Genomic DNA, 18,069 nt, shown 5'->3' with positions numbered 1-18,069 from the left:
CTTTAAAAAAATGTTATGCATTGAAAATATTAAGTACTGAATCTGTAAAATAATCAATTAGAAATTGAAAAGCACTAAATGCAATTATCTAATTGTGTTAATTTAAAAAAAATTTTACTGCAAAAAAAAAAGCACTGCAGTTTGTGTAAAAAAAATTTCTCTCTGATTTTGATGTGAAAGAGAGAAAAAAATATTCACTGTTGAGAGTGACACACACACAGTTGACCATTTCCGTTAGCTTTTCTTGAGAAACACATTTTCAAGAAATTCTTTTGAAACAGACACATTTGCTGGAATTCTTTTGAAACAGACCCGAACACTTTTGAAGATGTTAGAAACACCGTAGAAATTGATTTCAGACAGTTTTATGAGAAACACAGATGACTCGTTTTTCTTTTAAAAACATCTACTGCTGGAAAACTCACTGGTAGGCTGCGCTGGACAGTAGTAGATTAGATATTCATCAGGATCTTGAAGATTAGAGAACACCGGCTGGAGTTTCAAACAGGATGTAAATAGGGATGATACATGATTGGCAATTTTCTTCAAAGATACGTTTCCCCGTCTTAAGGCACCATTTTTGTAATGATGAAAGCTAGCTGCTTCCTTCATTAGGCGTATCGTTGATAGTGGAATGTATGAATGTTCATTTAGGCCAATATTGAATGAATAAAACAATAACAGTTGAGTTTCCAGGAAATAATGTACAAATCGTTGAATGTAAATTTAGGTTTTATTAATCATAACTTAAGATTTCGATAGTGGCCACTTCATCAATAAAATAAGAAATCCCTTAAAGAGATGAAATTAATAATACTCTCTATTGAGAGATCATAAAGGCAGAACAACATTTCTGACCGTTAGAAAATTAAGACTGGGAGTCCCCCGAAGGGGTCCCAGCCTCTCCAATTTAGAAATTCAAAGTGAATATATTTATTCTCAACGGACAGAGAAAGAGTATGGGTAGGAGATCCAAAAGTTGGCGATTTATCATAATATATCATAGCCAAAAACAAAGCCAACTAGCATGTCCACATGGGTTAAAAAGAACACCTTGGCGATCACGAGTCGCCAACAAATTTATGTGAATTATTATAACCATGCAACCGAAACATTTAGCCGTTGGAAAATTAGAATAAAAAGTTATAAATAGATTTTTGTTTTCGATTAGAGGCGACAGTAAATTTATATGTCTGCATAATAATGAAATAAAAAGAAAGTATCCGTTACATTGATCTGGAAGAGAAGAAATAAATATTTTATGTTCGCTTAAAAAGATTAAGTTTTTGATTTATTTTAAAAGTAATTCTTCCATTAATAAAAATAAGCTTAAGTAATGAAGGATATTTTAAAAGATAGAAAATAAATATGTGTATGCCAATTCTGGCATCACAACTATAAGTTGGGATTCCTGGAATTCTGTGAATCAATGGTCTTGAGATATTCAGAATTCCGCGAAAAAACAACATGCTCTGCTCCTAGCTATTCGACCTGGAAGGATGATATGAAAAGCTCAGGATTCCGGGATACACCCAGAGTACAATCACCCCTTAGACCAGGGGTGGGCAAACTTTTTTGGTCGAGGGCAAAAAATCGAGAAAAAAAAGTTTGGTGAGCCAAGTAAAAACTTCTAAAATTAAAAAAACGATATACAAGTTTTAATTTAAATATTAAATGAGATGAATGAAATTGCGATTTCATTTTTAAAAGTTCCTTATATTGAGGTTACAAGTGAGATGTATTTATTTTAAAATATGAGGCGAAATGTTTGTTTGTTAGTCTTCTTCTGGAATGATTTTTTCTAGGGTTCATAGTTGAAAACACTTGTTCACATATGTAAGATGAATCAAACATAGCACTGACTTTCTGGGCATGAAATATTGAATTTGGGAAACTAGCTTTTGGTAATGATTTGTAAAACTCATACTTTGGCATACTTAAAAACAACTGCTTCAGATGGCACCAATCTACGGCTATATATAAAGAACTTCTGCTTTCAACATTTTACCAATTGAAGCTGACTGAGCTAACTATTTTCATCAATTTATGTTTTGTAGAACAAAAATAGAGAAAATAAAAGGTCATCAGTAATTTGTTCCACGGGGCAGGGAGAACAGGGAAAACCTGGAATTTTATTTCAACTCCAAAAATCAGGGAAAGTTGCAATTTTCTTACGAAAACCTGGAAAATTCCTTCATTATTCCTGAAAAAAAAAACACTCTTAAAATTGTCAGTAACAATACTCAGTTATTGAGATTCGAGTGAAATAATTCTAACATCTATTACAATTATTTATTATAAAAATTTTACATTTTAGACATACTGAAATGCTTCCTTCCTCATATAATGATATTTATTTTACACAAAAAATCTAATACTTGGCATAACAAATAAAAGAATCCAAATTTTCTGATTAAAAATTTCGTAGCATAGATAAAATATGGTATGGATTTCATTGAAATTTACCTGAAAAAGTCAGGGAATTTTTTTTCGGAAATTTGAGTGGGATCCCTGGACTTAACAAAAATAGCTTTAAACAAAGTAGACAAGAAAATGGATGTATATTGTTTATATTCAGCACGAATTGGCTAGTTAAAATTCTATCAGCGGGTTGGATAAAACCTTCTGGCATGCCACAGTTAGCCCGTGGGCAGTAGTTTGCCCATCCCTGCCTTAGACACACCTCACCTGCCCTGCAAACTTGACAGTAGTCACATCAATGCACCAATTGCTATAATCATCACGCTTCTGTAGAGCACATTTTGGGTTGCTTGGATAGATCTTTACACTAACCCACTTTTTTGATGAATTTTTTCAGAACTAACAGTCATATCTATCTTGACTAGGACTGGGCGATACATCGATTTATCGGAAAACATTGATGTTGTGTAACCATCGCCAATCCGATGTTTAGGTTGGCGTATTTTACGAAGCATCGGAAATTCCGATGTCCGCGCGATGTGTTCGATGTTGCCCGAGGCATCGATGTTTCCCCGATGCCGCGAAGAGCGATTCTTCAGATTCAACATCGATGTTCGCAAGCGTGTGCGAAGAGCATTTCCCCCGATCGCGAGGCGACATCGATTGCCATGACGATCTTTTCCCTTATGTTTCTTCCTACGCGAATTATAAAGTAACGATGCGCTGACGATGAATTCCGATGTGACTAGGAGTGAAACTAACTCATCGCCAATGAAAGATGAAAAGGTGCTTTCTTCAATTCGTGCAAATCCAAGAAAAGAAAGTGATTCTCTGAGGATTATTTATATTTTGTTATTTGATAATACTTTGAGATCATTTTTGTCTTGTTGAAGAAAAGATTGTTTTTGATCAGTTCTGATAAGACTTTTTGTTTATTTTTTGACCTATTTACTTTTCTTTGTTAAATCTGAAGAATTGCATTCCTTCAATATAGATAAAATGTTTTCATTAATAATTTTGTATAAAGTTGCAATTTTGCATATTGACCACGTTTTCAATTATTAAAAAATGATTATCATTACTGTTAGGAAATATAAAAAAATCTAATACTTTTTCAAAAAATTTTTGCAAACGAGTTTTTAAACCGACGACTTATCAAACGCAAATTTTCTTTTTAAGACAGTCGTTCTGGTTTTATTTCTTTAGCATTTTCTTTTTTGACTTGATTGCTTTTCGATCTTCCTTATTTATAACAATTTTTATAAGAGTGTGCAGTTAAATTTTATTTTCACGAAATATTGTTTAGCAACATAATAATACATTAGGTTAGCAATAATTATGAAAATAATTTTTTAAATAATTGATTTTTACAATATTGAAGCCATAATAATTTCCACTGTATCCTTTTCCAAGAAATTTTGTTTTTATACTAGTTTTTCGCTATTTCCTCAAAAATATTGAAGGTTACTGCCTTTAATAAATTATTGAAGGATATTCTTCAAGAAATTCTGGAGAATGAATGACCAAGAGGTTATACGCATCGGCTGTTCTAAGTTTTCTATCTTTCTCAATCCATAATTTTTTTTAATCCTTTTTTATTACGTTTTTTATTTTTCTGTTTATAAAGATTTTTAAATTGTTAGCTCAATGCGCATTTTAAATTTCATTTTCTTTTTATAATTGCATCTATTTTATTTTTACAGTTGGCTGACATACTTTGCGGCAGGCTAAGACTTTTGGTCTATTGATCTGATTTTCGCGTATTAGGACTTAATCTTTAATGGTTTGAGGGAGAGACCTCAAATATTCTAATTAGTTTAAGCAGACAATATTTTAAATTACGAAGTGAGGCACAAAAGCGTGCTCATCTGAATAAATTTTTTTGACGGATTATGATTCCTGACCCTCAAAATATTAAGGCGTAGCTGTAATCTGAGAAATATAGTCCTAATAATTTGGTCAGGAGAGCGATCGAAAGTTAGGATCTCTTGATGTTAATGCTACTTTTTGCGTATTTCGTCATATCTCGAGAACTTTTTACTCGAATTGATAAATTTTAGCACAGAATTATTAAATTCGTTTATCCAAAGATAATTTTATGCAAAAATGATTTTAATTTATTTTTTATTAGTAACAGTCAAAAATGTCTAAACTTTTTCCCTATTGATTATATTTTTATATAACTTTATTGAAATTAAATACAACATTCAATTATAAATCACTTAGTTGTTTATCTACACCTATAAAATGAATATAATTTGTATAATGTTAGTTTGATGCATTTTGGCAGATTTTCACTTTTTATAAATTTTATCTGAATATCCCTATCTTGAACTTACGCTCTTTTTTCCCCAAGCACACAAAGTATATATATATATATATATATATATATATATATATATATATATATATATATATATATATATATATATATATATATATATATATATATATACAAATTAACATGAAAAACATGAATAAAATAAAAAACTAAATGGTAGAGAAACAAGAATGGTAAAAGCAAATAGTCGTTGTCAAGACACATCTATTGCTATAAATGCGATATTTCTGAATAAAGAATAATTATCCTAAGATAAAAATTATTCTTTATATGTTTATATGTGTCGATATCGCAAAAAACCTTATGTTGTAAAAAATCATGAAATAAAAGAAAAATGTAAAAGGAAATCAAACTTACCAGCGTGAATTAAAACGCGGTTTAGGTTTAAAAGTACAATAATAAAACAGTTAACAAAAATCGCGAAGATGTAAAATATTGCTTATAGCTTGAATCGAATATAATAAAATTAAAAAAACATTTGATCGAAGAAGAAGAAAAAAAATGTTTAGGTAAAATATTAGTGCTGTCATCTATGAGAAACAATTAGTAAAAAGGTAATAAAATTGAAATAATAATAAAAATGTTTAACGGATTGAATAAATTAGCAGTCTTGAAAAAAAAAAAAACATTTATAGGGAAATTAATTTAAAAGTCAGTCTGTCAGGATAGAAAGCCGTTTATAGACTTATCCTTCATTCATAAATTCTAACACAATTTTACACAATACACATATCCATCTTTTATAGGGTGACTTATTTAAAAATCAGAGCCTGCATACAGGAATAGAAAACCGTTTATAGGTTTTATTCTTCATTCATACAACCTTACATAATTTTAAAGTATACACGTATCACCTGCATTCATTTGGGGTGGTTCTTTACGAACCAGAGCCCATTCCACTTATACAAAAATAATAAATAATTAAATAAATAAATAAACTGTTTATTATACTGGACAATTAAAATTAAATTAATTTTAAGAGGCTACAAATATTAAAAAGTAACTAAAAAATATTTAACTAATCCAGTATAAAAGGTATATATATATATATATATATATATATATATATATATATATATATATATATATATATATATATATATATATATATATATATATATATATATATATATATTAATTAAAATTTCAGTCTTAGTCTTACTTTTACAGTAGCATCAAATAAATAAAAAGCAAAGTTGTGCTGTGCAAAATTTGGCGAAACCAAATGTGAAACAGTAACGTGACACCGCGATGTTTGAGTGGCGATGCATCACGATGCAAAAATCTTAACATCGCCCAGTCCTAATCTTGACTGACTTAATCAGATGCAGGAGGATTAGAAACAACAACAAACTGCATACTTTTTTCCTAAATTTGGACTTTGCAGTATAAAATTTGAAGTGAATCTTTTATTAAAATGATAATCTGATTTGGATTGAAGCATTTTAATGTTTATATTTCTTTGCTTTATATAAATTGGGTCGAATTCCTTTTGTCATTGTTTGAATATTCAATTTCCTTCCTTCCTGTATGAGGCCAGGTTTTGTTATTTAAAAGTACATAATATATTTATCTGTTAATTTCTTATTATTTATAGCATAATTTTAATCGCTAAAATTATTTTTAGTGTTAGGTATATTTTTCATATAAGATTTCAATATTTCAGATTTTGGCAAGTTTAGAAGCTTATATTGATTTTAGTGAAGATCAGCACCTTGATGATTCAATTTTCATTACAGGTAAGGTTTAAAACCAAGTATTAAATTTTTATTCAGTTTAAAATTTTTGCAGAAAATAATTTATATTGAAGTTTACTGTTACACACACACACACACACACACACACACATATATATATATATATATATATATATATTAAAGAAATCTTCTTAAAAGGTAGTAGTAAAGATTAAATTGTTTGGGCAAGAAATATTCCAATAAGTGAATTTTGAAAAGATAAAAGGTAGATTTTAAAACAAAATAAATTTGTTTTATAAATAATGATCATCCACAATGTTTACAAAGACAACCTATCAGTTCAGTATGTTTTCAAATATACTCTTATTATTATTTAAATTTATTACTCATTAACTAGTATGATAATGAATTAATTAGTATTCTTTATTCATTAAATATGTTCAAATATGATTGAGTATATTTGGGCTTGTGTGGTGATGCGGGAGTTATATTATCGAAATATGCCATCAATAAATATTGAACTTTTATGATATATCACAAGTTTTTTTTTATTTATTTAAATTACATTGTTTTAACATTAATATTTTTGTTGCTGAAATGATAGTCAACACTCATAGTTACTATTTTTACCATTTTTTAGAAAAGTAATTTTTTTGTTAAGCCTAACAAATGTCAGTTAGCACAAATATATTTCCCTGTAAACTTCAACTTTCATGAAATATAAAAATTTGGATGTTCTTAATGAAACTCTTCATTTTAGATCTTCATTTATGATTATTTTAGCTTAGACAGACTTGAAAATTTAGTTTTAATTGCATGAAAATTCAATTTGTTAACAAGTTTAAAAGAAAAGAGCTCAAAATAAGTGTCGCCCAAGGTGCAACACCATGTCATACCTTTGACTGATTTTTGTTATTTAAATTTATTTTTTCTTCTTAAGTGCGAGACAAAATTTGTTCTCAAAATATTACATTAGTAAACAAATATATAATGCATTTCCCACAAGTTTTTTAATTATTACTCTCTAAACAACAAAGGAAGCTATAATTGCTCCAAGGTACACTACTCTCTCACTATATATATATGTAATGTATTCATTTTTGTTTCAAAAATTTTTTTTTGGGTGCTCTTTACACTTTGTATTGATATATTTTGCTTTGGCTACATTGATACAATATTAGAAAGCACTCCTTTTTGTGGATATAATTGTGCTAGCTGATGAAGAATATCTTTTTATATTTTTGTTTTTCGGCTTTTTAATATTATTTTTTGAATTTTTCATTTTATTTTAATATTTTTTTATTATTATTATTCTCTTTTCATTATTCTTTTTGTCTTTATTATGATATATATATCTTATCAGGCCAGTTTTTCTATTATTTGGTTTGTAATCAAATTATTTCTCTATTTCATAGTTAACCATGATTTGGCATCACTAAAAAAGAAAATATCCTTACATTTAACTGATGAAAGAAGAGGTGAAAAAGTCAGGAATGGTGTTAATGTTGTATTGATTGGGAAACCAAATGTTGGAAAAAGTAGTCTCATGAACAACCTGTGTAAGGCAAAATGCTTTTACTACTTTCATAATAAGAATATTAAAAAGGAATGGCCATAGGAGATGTATTTTATGGACAAAAGTAACCTGGTTTTGTACGTTGAAATTCTTAAAATCTCAAATGTTTAGTTGAAATACAGTGAATGTTCCGTATAATAACCCTGGACGTTCAAACAAATAAGAACATTATAAGGTGAGGTAATTTTATTTTGAGTGCTTTAAAGTATCTTAAATATTAACTTATACAGTAGAACCTCAATTTATTGTTTCTCATGGAACCATTCGTTGCAAACGATAAGATACAGGAAAATAATGAATGTGGGTTTACGTAAAATATCACATAATGACTTGAATGTGTATAAAATGTGATGGACTTTTAAGGTCTTGAAATTTTTTTTTATTGCTAGCATTTTTTTCTGTCTAGATGACATTTAAATTAGAATTTTTTCATAAGTTTCTTAATACAGTTGACTACCACATTACAAACTTTTTTTAAAAAATTTCTCTGAACATAAACTATCTAAAATTACTACTTTAATAAAGTATTGTTTAGATTTATTAAGTATACAATTGTAGGTTGCTTATGAAATAGCATTTTAGATTTTTAGGAGACGATATGCATTTTTTCATCAAAATTCTTAATGACTATTTTGTAAACATGTAGCTTATTTTTATTAATAGTGCATTGAATTGTATTCTTCAAAGGGTTAAAGACTATCAGATTGTTGGCATAAACCTTAGACTTCAAAAATCTTCAAAGAAAAAGTTTGACAGCATTAAATTGCAGTTTAAGCAACTATAATTAATTCTGAATATGAAAACGGTTAATGATATGCAGAGGCGTATCTAGAGAAAATGGCGCCTATGGCAATCCTCCTATCGGCGCCCTTTTTAAGATATTTTTATTCTCTATTGTTTCACACACACATGTATATATATATATATATATATATATATATATATATATATATATATATATATATATATATATATATATATATATTGTGTTTGTATCAATAAAATGCTAAAAATTCATTTATATAAGCAAAAAAATATTATAAAGTGTTACAAATATAATTTTGAACAAATATACGCGCACACAAATGTTGCTCTGAGTTAAAGAAAACCGTAACATAACTGGATGCTGAAAATTAAAACTGAAAGAAGTTGATTTTTTAAGAGTAATTATGTTTTATTATCATCAAAGCAGTAAAATTATCGTGATATTATAAATTTATTAAAGATCACAGAGTAAATAATTACGTTTTGTTATGGCAATTATAAATTAAATAATTGTTATTAAATTATTCATTTTGATATATTTATTATTTACAAGTCATTAGAAACAATACGCTTTCAATGTAGGTCAGATAAGTTTGACAACCATATTATACTAAGTTATAATAATAAAAATGTCTGCTCATAATTACATACTCTAGATTATATAATGACAATAATACATTATTTGATACTATAAATAAGTCCCGCAGTGGACTGATCGATAAGACACGGTTCCCAGCAGATCACCGAAGTCAAGCATCACTGGCGGCGGTCAGTGTGCGGGTGGGTGACCACTTGGATCAGTCTGCGTAGGGACCGAGGGTGTGCGGTATTGGATCCTCGTTAAACTGTGCTACAGTAAAGTGCTCGACTTCGCGCGCAGGTCGTCGGGCTACCAAAGCGGGGGTGCCATTCCCTCCGCAGAGGATCAAAATTGTGATGGCATGTCTTCGTATCATCCTCCGGGATGTTTCCCAGACCGTCGCCAATAGCCCATTGTGCAGCTCTGGTGCGACGTAAATTAACAACAACAACAACGATACGATAAATATTGCAAGAAGTTTCTAAAAATAATTGATCCAAGTAATCAATTTAGTTAATTTATTTACAATTCATTAAAGAAAACGATGCTCTTAATATAACTAAATTTGGCAAACATTACATACTAGCAGATAATAAATTAAAAACATTATCTACTCATAATTATATACGAAACTCTTGATTAAATATTGACAATAATACATTCTTTCATGCAAAGAATATTGCAGGATGTTTCTAAAAATAAATGAACCAAATAATCAATTTAGTTAATTTATTTACAATTCATTGGGAAAAAAAACGACGCTCTTAATGTAATTAAATTTTGCAAACATTACATACTTATAAATAATAACAAAAAAGCATCTACACATAATTACATACGAAACTCTTGATTAAATAGTGACAATGATACATTATTTGATACAAAAAATATTGCAGGATCAATACAATAGTGCGAGGAACACTCAAAAAAATTTTTTGAAACAAAATAGAACACATTAAGTAATAAATATCACGCAAAAAGCAGAAAATGAAATGTAAAGAAAAAACTGAACAAAACACACAACAAAATCTATAAAGCGAGTAGCTAATTCAAATGAACTTACATGTACGGGAAAATTTTGAAAGAATGATTTAAAATATTTCCGTAATAAAATTGTCAGATTGTAAAATATAAAAACAGAAACGCAAATTGAGGTAAAAGCGTAAATAGAGGGATTTGTTTTAAAGCGCGTTCTTACTCAAGAGTGGCGCTAGACTTAGCCCGACAGGGGGTCAGCAATGCCCCGACAGGGGGGCTAAGATAATTTTGAAAATAAACAATAATTTTTAATATACGAAAAATAATTAATATGACATAGACATATTTGTTCTGATAAAAAATTTACCATGATTCAAATATTAACAAAGAAAAAATATAAAAGTGATATCTGAATAAATAAACAATATATGCACATCCATCATAAGATTCTACAGTGTTCTCAATTAAATATTCTACTCAAACAATGCAACTCAAACAATAAAAAATTTATGCACAACTAGAAAAAATTCCAAAAATTCGAGCTTACTACTACTAATGTTTAATTCCGTAGCCTTGTAATTTTGAACCTAATCCAGCAGACAAGAGAACTCCAGGATCAAGTAGTGGAAGAAATTTTTGCATTCGTGGAGGACGTTTTGATAGTCCGCATTTGAGTTACATGGAGAGGAAAACCACGAAATCCTCCTACGGTTAGTCTGATACCAAGGGAACTCTAAGAAATGATCCGCTTACCACTGAGGATATTTCACGTCAGCACTGTGGTCGGTAAAAGCCGGGTGTGGAATTCATATCACTCAGCCATCACTGGGATTCGAACTCGGTGCACCTCATTCGGAGGAGAATACTCTATCCCTTGAGTCCAACTTTATTGAGTAATAACTCTGCGGCAGGTACGAATTTTCCAATTTTATTGATTGGTACCAATTTTATTGATTTACTTAAATTTAATCACCTTCAAAATGTAAATGGTAATTCAATCGTAATTTTCGTAGAAAAAAAGGGAAATAAACCGTTTTTCCTCTAAACCTGCAATGAATGCAGAAGCAACCACGAGGGTTAGTGAGCAAAATGAACAGGTAGCGGAGCCTTCCAGTTCTTTAAATAATTGTTAAATTACTAGTTATTAACATGCATACTTAAAAAAATTCGAAAAACATTTTTCAGTATTAAGAAATAATAATTAAAAACTGCCATCAGCTGGAATAAAGCCCCCGATCTCACAGTTTTGTGTTAGTTTTCATAATCATCAGCCCCAAATATACAAACCTGCCTTGCGGATATTTTTTTAAAAAAAATTTTTAAATTCAATAAATTAAGTCGTTTGGATACTTAACATTCTTGAAAAATGCTTTCCAAATTGATCAGTTCATTTAGAAGTAAACCATAATTCGGCTTATCTTATTCATTTTCAGCTTATGTATATATATACACCAAAAATTATTCAAAACTAGATTAGATATAACTCAAGGACTGCAAACTTAACTGTCGGATATAAAACCTTATTTAAGATTGAAAATGGCAAAATGAGGAAAAATCTACATTCCTCGAATTAAATATTTTAAAAATAGTCTGTTTTTAGGTTATAATATTCGTAATTACCTTAATAAACTTTAATCGTAATGTCGGGGTTCCGCCGATGGAAGACATTTAATATATACACACTAACGCTTTATATCAATTAGTTTTAGAATTACAATTATAGAATAATTATTATAAGACTATTATAGAATTAATATAGAATTAATAATTATTATAGAGTGAAAGGTTTTAAAAGACAAATATTTATTAATGTTTAATATTTAATCTCTGAAAAAACATAACACATATTGAAATCTAACGAATAGCCCCTGATAAATTTCGTGACAAAAAAAAGAAAGAAAAATTGAAGCTTGATAGATTTCCGGATTTTAGAAACACCTTCTAGTTTTACTATTCAATCAAATTGGTTTCGATGTCGTTCATCCCACCTGTCTCACTAGTGATTCAGCATATATTGATATCATTTTTGTTTCGTTCTTACTTAATATTAATTTGCTTGCGACAATTATTTTTTTACGTATTAATTGTTTAAATATTAATTGATTTTTGAATTGACAATTTCAATCATCTCTTAGGTATTTAAAACTGCAGCATATCACATGAAAATATTAAGTATATATCATTTTTACAATAAAGTAAAATGAAAAAGAATTCTGATCCTTAGGAACAGATATTAAATAGTCTCATGATCGAATGATGGAGCATAATTACCTTTTAAACAAATCAAATTTTTTTTTACCTTTTAAACTAAAAATTTGCTTATTTTTATATAACTTATTAATACTCAAATTATTCAAAAGATGATATGACAACGAAGTTTTTTTTTTTATTCAGTCATTTATTTACATTTTTTCTACTTTTTTATTTATTTTTATTTCATTAAATTAAATGCACACGGTTAAAATAAAAACAAAGCTGTCAAATTTTTATACTTAGTTTCGATTTATAACTTTAAGAAATTGCTTCGACTTTGATTAGAAAATTTAAAAGCCTTATTAATGAAAAAATTGAGAAGCCTTATTAACTTTAAACACATAATAACAACAAAAAGGAGTTAAAAATAGAATGATCAATAAACAATAAAATCGTAAGCTAACTAAATTAATTAATTTCGTGTACGAACTATAATATTACAAATTAAACATATTTCATATTTAGGGGAAACATGGAAAATTTGATCATACAGGAGTTTTAGACAATTTTTTTCTCATGTTGTAACATTTTTTTAGCTGATGATCATTTGATTTCAATGCTTTATTAAACAAAATCATATGTTGTTTCTGTCTATTAGCAGTAAGTAAAATTAAAATTAAATTACATTTGTTATATCAATTTTATCCGGAACAGACCAAATCAAGAGTTTTGGCAAACAGGCCAGTCAAAGAGGGAATTGAATATTGGCCCGCCATTTAAACAAATAAACAAAACAAAAAAATCTCAATGTATATATAAAAAACTGCTCAAATCTTTCACGTTTTGATTGATTTACCAAAATTGATTTAATAGAAACATTTGCTTACCTCCATGTGAAAGTTTTATGTCTTCTTAATATCCTACAAAAATAACAGAATTAAATCAACTACAATAATTAAATAAAGTAAACAATTATGCTAGTTGAAACATTTAGGATGATTAAAGGAAAGAAAAGCTTTTATAATAAATTAGAAAAAATATCTTCTAAATTTTGTAAGAGAGAAAAATTCGAATTGAACGAGTCCCAATTTAAGGACAGTATGGAAATCTCAAGACAGATTCTAACAAGACCCTCCCCCTATCTACAGCCCTAGAAATGTTTTCTTCTTAGAAATTTATGACCAGAAATCAAACAAAAGGGTGTTTCTGTGGATATCTGATATTTCCGAAGTTAGGAGAAAAGAGCCCCTAGGCAATATCAAGAAGCTAAAAACATATTCTCACAGTGTAAAGTGAGGAGGCTATTTAACAACTCTGTGGGTGGTAGCTACGAAAGTGGGGATATTTTCATCAGTAGAAAAAGCGTCTTATTGCTCTTTTGGTTAGAAAAGTGAAGAATAACAATTATTTTATGTTTGTAAGCACTTCGATTAGATTTTGAAAAGCATCCAACTATGTAAAAAAGAAAAAATAATCTGAATAAATCTCTGAATAAAACTTTAAAAAAAGAAGAAAATTAAAAGGATGTAAAAATATGTAGAACAGGCAATTCAATATATTTTATTATTATTTAATAAACTAGTAAAAAATAACAAATAATTATTTAAAATTATTTTTGCTTAAAAATGTGTGCATAATTTTTTTTTCTTTTTTTTTGTAATTTAATGTATACATTTTTCAATACACTCAAGAAGTTCTCGAGATAATGCGCAATAATTGAAGTATGAAGTTAAAATTAAAGGACCCAAACTTTCCATCTCTCTTTTTGCCATAACTTTGGACACTATCATCTTCCAGATTGCGGCTGTTTCCGCATTTTGAAAATTAAAAACCTAAAACTAAACTTTTGACAAACTTGCATGTTTATCCTGAACAAAATGCGCTTTAGTGCTCTTTTTCGTAAAAATATGGTATTGACTCTTTATACGTGAATATACGATTAAATCAAAAGTTAATCAAGGTGTTCCCTTTTTCCAGTTCATACACTGTACATAAAATAAGTCAATGAGAATCTATTATGTTGATTAATATATATTTTAATATATTGAATACGGACAATTTAATTGTTTCTCTGAATCAATCAACAATCTTTTTACTACTAAGAAAATGATAAAAAAAAATAATAAATTAAATCTGCCAAAAAAATTAAAATAAATTACAAATATTTTGTTAACGTTTGTTTTTCTTTTTTTTCCGACTGCTTATTTAATGCGTTGATTAAAATATAAACCTTGAATCCGAATAAGTAAATGATTTTCCTCATTTAAAAGTATTAAAAAAATTAAAAAATAAAAACTGAATTTTTTTTATTTTATTCTTTTACTTTCATTTTGCTTGAAAATTTCACAAAGCAATTATGTGATCCCATAAACCATTAATAAACATGTTACATAAAAAAGAATTTGTAAAGAGGACCTGCCTCTCTCTCTCTGTCCCTCAGGCTTTTGTCAGTTATTCTCCCAGTAAAGAGGGGTGATTATCTATCCCCTCCTCAGTTCTCGAGAAAAAAGAATAGCAGTTTGAAAGATAAGTTTCCAAGAAAATCAAGATGTGTTTGAGGGGAAAGGATTTCTATGGGTCTTCGATAAGTCTTCAATTTCAACCATGTCTAATCGCATCCGGACTCTAGTTTAACAATGTATGAGCAAAGTTAGGAGTAGTGCAGTGAAACTACAATCACATAGAATTTACAATATATTTTACTAAATTTTGTTACTAATTCTTAAAAATAAATAAATAAAAAGTCAACTACAAAAAATTTTATTAGGCATTTGTAAATGAATTTTTGACATTTTTTAGAAAAAAAAAATGTGACCAGACTATTTTCCCGACGAGACTTTAAATTTTTCCCGATGGGGGGGCTGGCCATGCCCGACGGGGGTGCTCCAGCCCCCCCTGACCCCCTACTGACGCCGCCCTTGTTCTTACTGAAGCGCGTTTAATTTGTTAGTTACCAAAGATTGGCTTGAAAATGGATGTGCGCAAGGTGATATTATACTGGATAATTAAAGAAGTTTATGATAATTAAGGTTGATATTTAGTCATACAATTTTAATGATTTTAGAAAAATAACATTTATATAACAGGGAAAGGAACATGATTTGCCGCTTTGCACATATTTTTAGCTATGAAATTGCCCGAAATGGATTTGCACATTATATAAATTATAAAATTATATAAATTAACCAAGAAGTTTTGAATAAACTTATTTATAATGACATACAATTAACTCAATAATTTCACATAGAATATTATTACTTAAGTTGGGTATCCATTGTTTTTTATCAAATTTTTAAAGAGTTTGCCACTTAAAAAAAAAAAAAAAAAAAAAAAAAAAAAAAAAAAACTTTTTTTTTAATAAATAAACATTACTACATGTTCTTTTAATTCTATTAATTTGATTAAAAATGGTATTTAAATAGATATTTTTAGAAATATTAGAATTCTAAGAAATTTGTTTATTTATATTAAAATTGAAATCATTTCTGTTATCGTTCAAATCAACAAAGCAGATATTTTCTTCTTCTATAATACCCAAATCTAAAAAATTAAAATTAATATTATCATCATGATTACGAATCAAGATGAATTCTTCGGGGTAAATATTATTTAATAAAATTGTATAACCTTGAAAATTAAAGATAATTACATCATCAATAAATCTAAAACTAAATTTAATATTAAGAGTATATTTTTTTTCCTTTCATAATAGTGCAAAAATAAGTTAGCTAAGAGAGATAAAAAATTAAATCCTTGTGATATTCCATCGATATTCTAAACTCGGGTGATTATAAGTGACAATTCAGGAAAAACCTTCTTTAATAATATTGTTAATAATTAATATTAAAGTAGTTAGAGAAAATGGAAACCACTATGTACATATTTTTCCGGCATTGTGCTTGAAATTTTTAAAAGGAAAATAAAGGCAGTTAAAGTCTAGACATTTCAGTTTCGTTTCGCATTTTTTCTTCTTTTTTAGGATAATAAAACTTTTTTTAAAAATCGTATTGTAGACTTGGAACTATTCAAAAGAATTATATGTTTAATAAAAAGTTTGTATATTTAAATTAAAAATTCTTATCTTTAATTCTTGTTTGTTCATTTTATACACTTAAGTCTGAAGGTGGTAGGAACCCATCAAGCAAATTAGAAAAAGAATTAATTTTGATAATCCTAATTATTAGTATCAGATAATCATGCATTATTACAATTTTAATGGTTCGATAGGAAAACGTTAAATCTTTTATTTTAAATTACAAAATATTACGATAAAATTGTAAGTTACTTTATTTTTCTTTAAACCCATAGAAATAAGCTGAAAAATTAGTACATACAGTAACGTGAGCAATAAAATCAAATATGAAAACGTAAACATACTTCCCCTTAATAAACACATTTTTTATCGAATTTAGGTTTTTGATCTTCAAAATATTCCCCAGAAGGTTAGATTAGAAAACAGGTCGAAATTCTGTGCATCGTAATGATGATACTCCTCCCCCCTAATATATTTCCCTTAAATTTGAACTAAATAGAATATTATTTTTATGTAAATAAACAAAAAACAAACAAAAGTACAATAATAACTGAAAACACATTTAGAAAATCTGCACTAATATTAAAATGTTAAAAACACACATTAATTTCTCTTGCTCATATTTGTCACACAATTTTCGCATATTTCACAAAATAAATAAATAAATAAAATGAAGGATAAAAACTTAAATTCTAAGCAGAAATATTCTGAATTAATATAATAAATAAAAACTGTTTTACAATAATATTTTTCCAAATATAGCCATGGCTACTGTACCAAGGGTATTGTTAAAAAAATCCATAAAAGATATGATAAAAAAATTACTAAAAGAATTACCTAAAAAAATATATATTATTTTTCGTGGGGACAAAATTTTTTTTTAAAGGAAGGTAATGTAATATTATTATTAAATATTTTGAATAGTTCAAAGAAATTTCTATAATTACTGTTTATTAAAACCAAAGTAGGCTGTTATGTGACCAAATTACTACGTTAAACCTTAGTTAAAAAAAATGTCGTTTCTTAAATTTTGCACTCAAGCGGCAATTAGGTGAAAATATATTAAAAAAAAAAAAAAAAAAAAGATAGAGACGAAATGCACGTTTACAGAAATAACTATTTAAAATTCATATGATCAAATTTAATCCAAACACATAGATGGTCAAATACATAATTATTAATAACGTACATTTTTGTCTTAGCGGTTATTCGTTTAAACAATTAATGATGCACACACATTTTTCTAAAATTTAAATATTGTCTGGGGTGATAAGTAAGTTTAAAATTTTAAGCGGTTAAAAATTTACCCAATCGAAAACCTTTACATTAAAATACAACTTCAGTTTACAAGCAACAAATAATTAATATATAAAATAAAGGATTTAACCATCGATATTTTTTTTCACAAAGCCATTATCCGAATAAACTTGAGCCTAAGTTATTAATTTAAAATTAAAATTATGTGTGAATAATATTTCTGTGACT

The 18,069-nt window shown here is 27.8% G+C and overlaps 1 protein-coding gene across 2 annotated transcripts in view; it reads left to right on the top strand.

Moving 5' to 3' along the window:
* The window catches only part of LOC107452191 (uncharacterized), a 43,388-nt gene that overhangs the window by 16,153 nt on the left and 9,166 nt on the right, over nt 1–18,069 (top strand). For both annotated transcript variants that reach the window (XM_043048146.3, XM_043048145.3), the window contains exons 5-6: nt 6,429–6,501; nt 7,875–8,018. In XM_043048146.3, coding sequence (XP_042904080.2) covers nt 6,429–6,501; nt 7,875–8,018 — 217 coding nt within the window. The remainder of the gene's footprint in view (nt 1–6,428; nt 6,502–7,874; nt 8,019–18,069) is intronic.

This window comes from Parasteatoda tepidariorum, chromosome 5 (genome assembly GCF_982258835.1).
Source record: "Parasteatoda tepidariorum strain Cologne lab strain chromosome 5, Ptep-v5.0, whole genome shotgun sequence".
Lineage (NCBI taxonomy): Eukaryota > Metazoa > Arthropoda > Arachnida > Araneae > Theridiidae > Parasteatoda > Parasteatoda tepidariorum.
The sequence above is the reverse complement of the archived record's forward strand: the minus strand, read 5'-3'. Positions and strand labels throughout refer to the sequence as shown.